Raw genomic sequence first — 12,911 nt, forward strand, 5'->3', positions numbered from 1 at the left:
AGATCCTCAGAAAACTATCTTCTACAGGAAACACAGAACATGCCTTTCTCCTTCAGCCACCTTTGTAACTGTGATACTGGCAAAGGGCAACAGCTAAGGGAGAGAATAAGTGAGATCATTTCCTGCTACTTTGACTGCAAGCATATCACAGTGAACAAGTGAATTAAAAATTGACCTGTGATACTTCAGCCCATAAATGGCACATACATATCATAGCTGGAGATGAAACTCATAGTATTAGAGTCCCAGCGTGCCCCTCCTCAGCCAGCTAGAAGTACCATAGAGGAGACAGAGAGAGAGACGGTCTAAATTCCAAGGACCAGGTCAAGTTAAATACCTGCCAACTGGTAGAGAGAATAATAAGTACATAATAATCAGACCCACAGAAAACGTCCAGGGATCCACACACAACACATATTAAGTAGAGCATTAATGTAGAGCATTAATGTAGAGCTTGTCCATGAAATTACTCTGAATTCAAAATGCTAAAAATGCAGTTTTTAGGACTATGACCTTTTATACCATTATGTGAAATGAGATACTCTACCCTATACTTTTAATATGGAACTAAAAGGTACTATTCCTTCTAATTACTTTCTTCAAGCTACCCATCTTAAATGGGTCCTGTGAAAAAGACAAGTGTGAGGATAAAATAACTCCATCTTTAAGCTAAGGTAATAAATTTTTCATGGTCATGATGAAAATATTAAAACACCCTTTAGGAATAAGTTTATAATTTTCATGGCAATTTTAGGTATTTGCATGGTGGGACAACCAGATCCAAGCATGCCTATTGGATATCACTGGCATCTTTTCCGCAGAACACTGACACCACGAAATTATCAACTGAACCTACAGTGGCTCTGACCATATGGTAGTCATGAAAGTCAGGAAGGGTGAAAACACGATAGCGGTAAGGCGTGGAATTGAATGAATTCACAGGAGAGATTAGAAGCAAATAGACCAGTAGTGCCCAGCAGGAGGTGTAATCAGAAGTGAAACAGAAAAGCATATCATTAATTAATGATTTATCATTCCTCTATGTCATTTTCAACTTTTTTAAAGGGGAGACAATCACTTAATTATAGTGATTATTATGTACAGGGTATGCAGCTGAGATTTTAAAGAACATAAAGTCTTTTTGCTTGTGAAAAGGGCGTTGATGCTATGCTTAACCTTTCTTTAACCTTATCTCCATTTTCTTGTCTTTCAGTCCCTAGTGAGTTCTGATAAATCAATATAAAACAAAGGGGGAAAGAAAAAAACAACAAGCCCTATTGGTCCCTTGTTATCAACAGATCTAAAGGTCAATCAAGAAAGAAAAAAATTCTATATTTATTAAATGAAATATAGCTCAAAAACTCATTAAAATTATATATTGCAATATTAGAATTGTAAGGGGTTTTGGCACCTTAGCTTCTAACTCAATATATAAACACCACTGAAAGTAACATATCTTCCAGGTTTGACTTAGTTCAACCCAAGACTTTTTCATGCCTCCAGGCTCTTATGGCTGGTACATTTTCATCAGTGGTGATAGAGTAAAAGTTTTGCTGATGGGCTTCAGCATGTTCCAAAGGGGGAAGGGTCCCTAGGAAACTAGCTGACTTTCTTTGCTTTCTACTACAGCACCTCCAAGTTTCAGTATACCTAGACCAGTGCCTGCAGTTTGAACTGATTTGCTGTACTCATGAAAAAAGGGGATTTTGACTTCTCCCGGATAGAAATACCAAGGAACACCATTTATTTTTGTAAGGCTTTAGATAATTTTTGGTAAATTCAGGGTGAGTCCTAAGTCATGTCCCAGATGTGTACATCCTTTGAGTTAGTATTATTCAAAAGCTATATGAGGGTTTTGCATACTGTCTAGATAGAAGTACATTAATCTTTGTTTCCCTTTGCAGACCTTCTTTTGGACTGAAATTTACTCATTGCTAGTCTAGAAAATTATTCTCGCATGTCATTGTGCTATTTCCACTGTCAGTAGTTTTAAAAGCAGTTTTCACTAACTTTAAGAAGAAAGTGGAAATGAAGAGTTTGAAAACCGACAAACATTTCTGAATGGAAAAGAATGAAGGAAAAAAGAAAAAAAAAATTTCCACTTTGTATTTCCAGCCCAGCAGCATAAAGCAACAACTGTCCAGAACAAGCTGATGGCCTTCAGTTTGCATAGGAAAAAGCTCTATGTTTTGGACAGAAACCATTTTATCCTAAAGGAGTGGCATGTTGACATATGACTGCAAACAGAAATACATATATTGACTTAACTAAATAAAGAGGCAACAATTAAAGCCCATAGTAATTGGGTTTTTTTGGGAGGAACCATTTTCCCACATACTGTACATAGGCAGCATGGAACTGTGAGCACCTCTCCAAGTTCATTAGATACAAAGATGTTAAAAAATAAACAGTATACATTTATTTAATGAATTGGTTTTATTCAGCTTTTAAAAAAGATTGCGTTCTTAAAAACTTTTTTGAGAGTACAGAAGAGTAAGCTTGCTTTTTGAAAGAAATAAGAAAGTTGAATGGATAGGGAACATAAGCAAAAACAAGCCTTGACTGTCCCAATTGGTCTCACTGGTAGAAGGCTTTACAAATGAAATCTGCTATCCTTGGTTAGTAGGTTTATTCACTAAAGTTAAGATTTTCAGACATACATGGTATTGCTTTGACTTCACTCCTTTTAAAGTCAACAACTAAAACTTCACAGAAAGTAGGGTAACTCTAAACCCCTGAAACTCACATGTACTTAGTAGCTAATTTCTAATAAACCAGATAATAAAGTTCTTCCTTGGTAAGAAGCCACTGTATTTCAGATCACATTGATACATATTTGGGAATATTAAGGCACCTAAACGATTTTTTTTTAAAAAGTTAAAACTTAAAAAAAAAAAAAAATCAAAAATGGCTTTGAGGATTCTGGATCACTGGAGCTTTTGAAAATCCCAAAGGGTGATTTCCTAAAGAGCAGCGAACTGATAATGGGGCAATACTGCCTTCTCTGAGTTTGGGTTTTTTTTTTTTTTTCATCTATCCCAATACAATTGCTTTAGACTAATACATTAAGTGATATTTTCTCCAGTGATTACATTATTTGAAAACCATGCTGTCTCTCATTTCCCTCCTGCCCTGGAATACACACTAGTGCTGCCCAGGAACTGCTTAATCTCTACATTTTCAAGCATTAGCCCACTCAAATGGAGATTGTTTAGTTATCAGCATATAGATGGGAATGTCTGAATAATGTCTTACATTATTAGGAACTAGTTATATCATGTTCCCAGCTGGTGTTTACTTTAGAGTAGGGTAGCAATAACTACCTTTAATGAACAACTCTTAAAAAAATAATGAAAAATGTTTGCAGGTGGATGGAACAAGGAATGTATACTGGAAAAATATTAGAACCATTTAATAATGATGAACTGTTTGTTTTGGTTTGGTTTTTTTTTTTTTCAAATATTATTGATTTTCTTTTCTTTAGGAGAGAGGGAAAACTTAAGATCGTTTTTATACTTATAAAAGTTTATTTCAGCTGAAATATAAAATAGGAATCCTGAGCAATAATGGCTATTAAAGATCTTAAGTTACTTTTTGCAAATTAGGCTTGGTGTTTTGCCCAAATTCCAGCTTGGGTAATTACATTTTACTTACCTAAGATTTACTTTCTATTTATGGAGTCAAGAACATACTCTTCTTCCACACTTTGCAAAATCTTTGTTTAGAGTTTGTGATGAAGAACAAAGGTTATTTTCCCCTCCTGAATTTAACCATATAAATTAGTCACACTTCTCAGCCTTCTTTTATCTTCCTGATAGTTGCATTATGTTACTAATTATAACACTGCATTTTAATGAGTGCTGGGTAATTGTTTTACAGAGTTGCCCTCTTGAACCTAAGATAAACCATGGTTGCTTATGAGGACAAATACTTCTGGCACATGAGGGGCCAGGAGTAACTGAGCTACATTCAGCTCAGGAGAAGGGAAGAAGCAGTCCATCCATGTTCTTGGTGTGAGGCATTTATGGTCAAGAGGCTTTCATGACCCTATTCACTGTTTCACTCCAGTGCTACCTACTTCAGAGCAAGTGGACCAAACCTCTCCATGCGGTCATTGGTTGGCCAGTTCATTCCCTGTTCCTCACCTATTTTGGGGGAAGGAAATTATTTTGCCATGGGTTATCATTTTACCATAAAATTTATGCTTTTTCAACAAAGATAAGAGTAAGTCATTGTGGACCAGTGGTGAATCTGGTGTACACTTTCTGAAATATCAGGGGACCCTTTGCAGTAAAGGACTGAAGTATTATAGTCAGTAACACAATATGACCATGAGATAGCTATGAGGAGACAGCGAAGAAACTGTGTTCATGTTCAGGATGTGGGAATGTTAATTTTAGCTTCACCCTGAGTTTTGTGTAAGTCACTGACGTAGAAATTAGTCAGTGGCTTTGAATGTTGAATTTGTGCCATTTTGTATAGTGCTAATACACTCATGGCTCTAATTGAAGCCTGATTCAAAACAAAATATCATACTCAGTCTAATGTTTATTACGAGGAAAAATACATGGAGTGAAAATTATAGTGATAGGAAGTGGGCGCAAGAAAGCAAAGATGTTTTAAAGACATGAAATCTAAGCCAAGGGAAATAAGATAATCATATTTGTGCCGGACTGAGTGAAAAAAAAAAAAGAATGTGAAAAGCTAGACGCTGTTGACTTTGTGCAGTTGCATACCGGGTATACCATGTAATACTGGCTTGTCATCATTCTCTTTCTTTATTGTATATTAAAGTAAATAGTAAAGCTATTCCCTTAAGAGTAGCTCTGCCACAAATTCAAGTCGCTCCAGGCACTAATTTATACACTGGCCTTTCACACACACATTTTTTTCCTTTCTGTTTGTACAGGGTACAAGTTGGAGCAAGATGTGTCTTTCCTGTTTTTCCTGTTAGAAAGTGCATGTCCCCAGGGTTGCTCATCACCTGTGATCATTAGGGGCTTCGAAGATCGGGAAATGAGGCACACTTAAGACTAAATTTTCGTCACTGTCTCTTTTGAATAGCTTAATTTTTAAATGTAACATAAATATAATAAGAGTAGATGGTAGGCAAGGCCCTAGACTAGTGATATGGACAAAGACCTGGAGAAACTAATGTGTCTAGTTGTGTGTCATTTCCCAGGGACTTCTGAGATAAGGGAATGTTCAATTTTCTGAAACTATTGTCGCCCTGTTGGATTTGGAGTTGTAATAAATTGCCAGAAAGTTACACTTTAAGGATAAAGTGGCTACACCTAGGCAGAATCATTACGGAAAGAAGAATCTATTTCTTTCACCCTTAATTTCTTCTCACAAAACATCTTTTTGCCTTTTTTGTAAAGGAGAAATAAGAACAATGAACACAATTCAATTAGGTAAGTTAAACCAATTAGATAAATTCAATCAATTGGATTAGTTCAATTAGATTAACACAGTCCAGGTGCTCTATACTTACATATTCCATGAAATGAAGTATTACTAATTCAGAAATACCTAATTTATTGCAATCCCTCTGTTCTGGCCAGAAGTTTAATTGTATTCACTGTCAGATAGATCTCCTCAGCTGAAACATCATCTTAAGGCCTAGACCTGTGGCTGCTTGTATATCTCCAGCTCACATGCAGGTATAGTTGGGTGATAGACCCTCCTTGGCAGCAAAACTGATGCAAGAAATAACTTATTCCTGCTCTCACTTTACTCTCAGCTGTGCTGGTGCAACTGTCAGTGTGGCCAGTCTGTGAACTGGTTGATTAAAATACCTCCAGAGTCACTGAGCTCTGAGGATGAGAAACACTTTGCAGAATCAAGATCTTACAGAGGTATAAAGCGGCTCTTGTGATACCTGAATCTTGGTTTACACACACCTTGTTTCTCAAGACAGCTGGGACAATTATATTAAAAATGAAACCACAATGACTTTAGCCTGGAAATAAAATGCATAAAACAAAGCCCCATCATAGGTGCTGCAAGGAGAAAAAAAGCAGAAAACTGACAATTATTTACAGTGAATGCACGTCTCATTGAACTTGTATTGTGGCACCTACCTACTAAAAGAGAAGCTGTGAGCAGTTTAGGATCATAAGGGCTTTTCCCTCGGCCATTTTCAAAATGTGAATCTTCTATTCTAAAAATGTTGTCCTGTGGGGTAGAAAAAAAGGAAGGAAAAGCAATATTATATAACAAAAGAACACTAAAAATAAGTTGAACTAAACAGAGTGCAGTATATATGAATCATACTGGGTTTTGTGGTTTCAGGAAAGTCAAATTACACTAGGTGAGGATCTGGCAAAAGTGTCCACCTTCTAATCAGTATTATGCTGAAGGCTAGCCAAAAGCACAAATGCACATGCACAGCTTGTGTCTCATCTATTCCACTTCACATATAATTTCATTATATTTCATTACATTTCATTAAAGTTTCATTAAACTCTTTTTGCTTTCACTGAGAATATGACCGAGTAATAGTAACTGATGAAGCTGGAATCTGAAGCTCTTGTCTGAAAAGAGATAAAACCTATTTTTCACTGACTATACTTTTCTGAAATATCCTGAAAGTGTAGATTAGTACATAACACAATGCTAAATTCTGCTTTTCCTAACCTGAGTATTCCGTGACTTACTGTTTCATGCATCCTCAAATTCAATTTTAACTGCATCACGAGAGCTTATTTTTTTATTTTTCAGTAATATGCAACAAAACTTTTAAAATATACAGGCTGAGGGCAAAGCATATGGGAATATAAATCAAGATTAAAAAGGCCTCAGCCAACGCTAAGTCAAATCAAGGTCAGTAAATCCAAAGCAATGGGCTTTTCAGTACATTTAATTAATTTTAACTGGTGGACCAAATCTGCCAATCAATTTGAATACTGTCTTCAGCTTACGTTTTGCACTGAGGGTAAAACCAGAATAGATGCTTTTTGCACAGTAGACTTCTACATTCACAGAAGACTTGTGAAGACCACGCCGAAAACTGAAATTTCTATTTCCCACCTGCACTGTGGTTAATTTGCATTGCACTGTGTTAATTTACATCGACACTGTATTAAGTCAAGGCCCCCCAAAGCTGCGACAACTCCTATCCCCCAACAGTTTCTCTGGTTACTTAGGCCTTTGCACAGTTCTCTGTTGCTTTTAGCTGAAAGTTCTCTATGAGGTAGATGCTGGAGGACTTCCTTTAACCAATATTTGCAGGACCAAGTAGCTTAGGCTGTAGTAACAACCATGGCTTGATACAGCCTCTTTTTTTCGTATTGACTGATCAGAGACCACTCATCTGTTTTAGGAAAATAAACAAAAAAATAACTTCAGAATATGTCTAATGTATGTATTGACACTAGAAAACAAGTAAGAAGATGATACAGTATTTTTCCCTATTTATTTCATAACAAATCAGCTCTTTACCTTGATTCTCAAGTTCCTACAGCACTTACTGCTTTCACAGACTAAGAAATCACGCCTTTCTTATTCTCATCATTCCTTTCCAAAGACAGAATCAGAGAGGCTGGAAGGGCTCTCTAGATATTAAGTCCAGGAGGACTTGAAAGAAGACTGTTGTCAACACTGGGTATGGTCAGTTTTGGTTTTGTCTTGCCAAGTCATGAAAACCTCAAGGAATGGAAACTAAATAACTTGTCTGGGCAACTTTCACTGTCCTCTTAGTGAAGCATTTTTTTTCTAAACTGAACTTTCGAGGAAGAACTTGTGACTTTTGGTCCTTATTATATCATCTGCAATGATGGCAAAGAGTGTGGGTCTTTCCTTTTTGTAACTACTCTTCAGGCAGTTACAGGTTGTTCCTGAGCTGCCCATTCAGCTTCACTTCTCCAGGCTTAGTCTCAGGCTAGAATTTCATGAAAGCTTAATTAGCATGTAAACTCCAGAGTCTTACATCGTTTTGTACATGCAAGTAAAAGTCTCAAAATTGTGCACAATACTTTCAGCCTCAAGGGTAACGTTCCAGTGCTCGAGACTTGGCACTCCATGCTGCTGTGGAGGATGCAAAAAAAATATCAACAACTCAAATTTTATTCAGCAATTTCTTTGGTAATGTTTATTTAATGTGAAGATCATTCAGACAAATAGCTGATGTCTTTCTCATGAGCAGTGAATTGAAGTATTTGGAAGCAGCACTTTCCCTGGCACTCTGCCTTCCCCATCTTGCTCATCCATACTGAATCCAGGCATGGGCCAGGCCAGTGATCAAACATACTTCCAAGTGGTATTATTTTAAACCTATTGAGTCCGTGATTCCATAAGTGAATCACAGGCTATAATTTTTATTACAAGCTTGTTTAATTACATCATGCAAGCACATATCTGTGTATTACATATTTTCAAAGGAACATCAGAAGGATTTTACATTTCACTCCATTTACTGGAGAAAAAGGTGAAAGGAAAATGAACTGTTAGCATGATAGTCTATCTGGAGGGGCTTACTGCACTGACAGATAAAAAATTTGGACACAACTTCATGAAGTTTGATCCCAGAATTCAAGTTCAATCTCCTAAGGCATGTTCTTGTAGATGTAGTCTGCCTGATTATGTTTATACAGTCATCCTGTATCTGTAATATCTTGCACAGTATTAAATTTCTTTCTTTCACCTTCCCTTTCTTCCTATTTCTTAATAGTCCGGACACATTCCTTGCTTTTATCTAGAAATGAATAAATAATGAAAAAAACCTGTTTTTGAAATTCTGCTCTAGGGTCCATATCTAGATCTTACACAATTAATAAAAGCAGTGAATTGAGGAGAATGCTAGACCTCAGCTACAATAATAGAAAATGGTACTAATGCTACAAGCCATTACTGAAAAATGTTATTATCAATCTATGTTTTCTTGGGATTTCTTATTAGTAGATAATAATTGCTCAACCAGCACACCAATGGATATTTGATAAGGCTATAAAGTCGGTGGCATGACAGTTAAAGCAGAATATATTCCCAAAATATTCCCATGTGTCATTATAAGACAAATAGGAAACAGATGTGGAAAGTGATTTGGTGTAGGAAGAATCTGATTTTTGACTGTATTCTTCTGGTTTATGTCACTGTAACTCTACTGATATTGGTGTGTAGCAGGCAAGAAAGAGTGGAGAACTGGGTCAGCATAAGTCAGAGATGATCTACCCTTCTCTTTGTGTTTGTGGAATAAAACATTTGAAATAAGAGGCATGACAGGGAAATCCCACAGTGTTTTTGTATTTCAGTTAAAATGCAATGTAGAGACATGTACTGTAAAAGTTTCCAAATGTATGGGTGACTAATAATGACAATAAATACATCACTGTTAAGTGCCAAATAAATGTATCACGGTTAGTCTGAGGCCCCAAGGAGTTTTGATAAGCATGCTGTAGGAAGTCTAATCTGTCACAAATAGGGCAACTTGCCCAAATAGCTTTTTGGGTGCTGAAGTCAAATTACTTTTACCTACAAACCAACAATAAATACAGGCAACAAAGGAATAAACTCTTTTCTATGTACTTCTCCACCCCCATTTTAAAAGCCTAGGAAGCAATGTGACTAATCACTAGTCTGTGGCATTTGCACCCAAATTCTGCTCTGAGATGCCATAACAGCAAGAGAGGAGATGAGAAACCAGTGTCAATATTTGAGGGTAAAATTTCATCTCTTCATTTTTTACATAAGGGGTGCTTGATCATTTTCTGGAGAGTTAGCCTCTGTGTCAGACTGGAAACTCAGGCTATGCTCCTGGTGTTATAAATCCTGTCCACGTAGATTACACCAGAAAGTGTGCAGGCAGCAGAGAGAGTGAGGGCAGCTCCTGGGTAATGACTCAGCACCAAATCAGTCTTCCTGGAGATAGCAAAGACCAAGGATTCGCTCGGAGACTTATGCAGGCTTTGGACTGTGTGAGCATGGCCTTCTTTTGCACAATACAGACAAGAGCTTTTATCTAAAAAGAATGTACATTTTTTGTTCTCAGAAAAAATTCTGATCAGTTCATAATTTTTCTGTCTCTTGGGTTTTGCGGTTAATTGAATGCAAAGAATGATCGTGCAATGAGTCAGCAAATACCTTAGCCATAAACAGCAAGAAAAACTGTGTATTCACCAAATGCTCACTGTTTCAAGGTTTTGTGAGGGTTATTACAAAAACAAAGACAGGGATTCATGACAAAGAAAGTTTGCCAGGCTGGATGAAATTCTCTAGAAATGCAAAAAGAAAAAAAAAGAAGATATTCAAAGAAAGGTCTTTGTAACTCAACAGTTAGTCCAATTTCTTGTCCAAAACCCTTTAGTTGCACTGGCAGCCCAAAAGGACATTACAATGTACTTCAAACCTTTTTCAGGATCCTTGTAGTTTTAGCTAGGCTTTTAGGCCTTGCTGTAGCATGTTTTATTTAGTTGGTGCTGGGTTATAAAACTCTAGGTTTATATCACATTGATGCTTCTCTATAATCCGTAATACTGAATACTACTGAAAATGAGATTGTTTAGGTCTTGAAATTCCACAAATTCATAATGACAACAACTGACTGCTGGCTCATGGTATGGCACAAATTATTTCACCTAGTAAATGCCTTGTGTGGTGGGAGATTATGCTTCTGGCTCCTTAAAACACATGTTTTCCTGTAGCATGTAGAGAGATAGTTGGCAAGACTCAGGCAGAAAGAACTATGTTTCGGTCCTGGAAATGAACATAAAAGTTATTGTGATTCCCATTCTTTAGCTCAATGATCTGTCATTTCAAGGCTCCAGAGATTTGCTTTCCAATGGCTGAAATACAGCTGAAATAATGCTCCATATCATGATACTGAGTGGTGACAATACATTGCTGTTTGACAAGACTTATTTTATATCTTACTATCGAACAGCTTCAGTCAGCCAGTGTACCAATATACTATAATATTATATATACATATAAATATATATATACCCAGTATGATAATTTTTATGCCACTTTTGTATCTCTGTCAGCAGCTAGACCACCCAGAACTGTCTCAGCAAAACAAGGATAAGAGGAAAGCATACATTAGTTGGTTTTGGTATAAAATAAAATAAAATAAAATAAAATAAAATAAAATAAAATAAAATAAAATAAAATAAAATAAAATAAAATAAAATAAACTAAACATCTTCTTTCCCAGTTTAGTATTATTTCTGGCTTGTGAGAAAACATGTGGCCAGTGGGGAAAATCTAACCTACCAGAATGGACAGCACTGACTGCTGAGTGTCAGGGTGATTCTTTTTCCTGAAACTTTTCTGGCAATTCACACAGAAACCATCCCAGAATTGCACAGCCTAATGCAGCAAAACCACTGCTGGTCATTAATGAATCACTGCTGGTCAATAATGAATCAATGCAGCGCAAGCAAATGATCTGAAGAGGCTGTGTTGATGGAGTGTGTACAGCTACTGAGAAGGTATTACTGGTTTAGATTATAAGAAATGTAAGATGTAGAAGGGTTTGACAGCAGTGATGCTCCCCAGCTGCTCTAATGCAATTGAAGGAACTCATATCCTTACTCTTGTAACCCCCAAACCACAAATAGAAAGGAGCATGTCTCCAGGGTATCTTCCAGGGGCTAACTGATCTCCACAACAAGCTGCCAAACAATAACATGGGATGGTGCAGAAACATTCAAGATGCCAAGAGCCCTAGGAACTATCACATCCTTTGTTTAATAAAAAAAGTAGATTTGGCCACAGCTGTGAGCATTATTGATGTTAACATTTCCCTTGCTGTTTTCACAGACTCTGTTGTGTTACCATGAAGCGTTTCATAAGAAGACAAATAGATTAAAGTGAAAAACAAAAAAACCAAAACACCCCAAAACCCCAGAAAAATTAACTCCAAAAGATTGCCGGAGTGGAGTGCCTGGAGTATGACAATGCACCAGGAAGGGGTATCCATTTGAAGGACTTTAAAGCCAATGGCAATGTCTCTTAACTGAGTCACAAGTTGCTGGCATTGAAATACCGTATTCTTCAGTGTTGGTAAGAATAAAAGGAAAAGTCCCACTTCTCACTCAGAGAAAAACTTTCAGACTTGTTAAGGCTTGGATTATCCCCTCTACATAGAGACATTAATTGGGGTGGCTAAATTTGCTGCCCTAGTCATAGTCAGCAGAAAGCAGCAGGTTCCTCTGAATGACGAGTCAGAGCAACTCAGAACTGCAGTTCCCAAGGGCAAGATCTCTCTTCACTGACCACAGAGGAAGCTTCATATGAATTTAGGTCTGAGCTGAGTCTTTCTGAAATGAACACTGCTGAGGCAGCTGATTGGAGCCACCTGACTTTGAAAACAGACACTGATGGTTTTGCTGTTTGGTTTTTTCCTTTTTCTTTTTTTCTCCCCTCCAATATATTAATTGCAGTGAATTTTTGATTTTCCTCTTGCCCAATACAACTTTCTGTGCACACGTTTTATGACTATATCAAGGATATTTCACAGAGTCTTTTAAGTACATTTCACTCCATGAGAAATGATTTATTTATGAATTCTGTTACTTTTCAAGAATAATTTTAAATGGAACAACTGTGCAGGATATGGCTATGTTGTTATTGTTATTATATTTCCTATTTCACACTTAATCTATTGAGTCATGAAAACTGTTAAATATGAGGACTTTGGTTTCAGGTTTGGGAATCATGCTGTTATGGAACTTTTAATAAGAAACATTTATTAAAGTCATCCCCATGGAATGTTTTATTTTTAAAAAAGTGCAAGTGCAAATAAATATAATGTGAGAAATTAAGCAAAAAATACAAATATTAAAACAAATGTAAATGTTGAAGCAAGTGGTAACCATTGGGGAAATAGGTGAAAAGTGATTGAAGCAATAATGCAACTGTTTTAAATCATTAATTATTTAAAAAAAAAAAAAAAAGAAAAGAAAAGGAAA

At 36.5% G+C, this 12,911-nt stretch overlaps 1 protein-coding gene across 4 annotated transcripts in view; it reads right to left on the reverse strand.

Annotated features, from left to right (window-relative positions):
- SEMA3A (semaphorin 3A) overlaps positions 1-12,911 on the reverse strand; it is a 339,853-nt gene that overhangs the window by 63,191 nt on the left and 263,751 nt on the right. For all 4 annotated transcript variants that reach the window (XM_074827923.1, XM_074827921.1, XM_074827922.1 and 1 more), the window contains one exon: positions 6,084-6,177. In XM_074827923.1, the coding sequence (XP_074684024.1) occupies positions 6,084-6,177 (94 nt within the window). The remainder of the gene's footprint in view (positions 1-6,083; positions 6,178-12,911) is intronic.

The sequence above is a fragment of the Strix aluco genome, chromosome 5 (genome assembly GCF_031877795.1).
Source record: "Strix aluco isolate bStrAlu1 chromosome 5, bStrAlu1.hap1, whole genome shotgun sequence".
Lineage (NCBI taxonomy): Eukaryota > Metazoa > Chordata > Aves > Strigiformes > Strigidae > Strix > Strix aluco.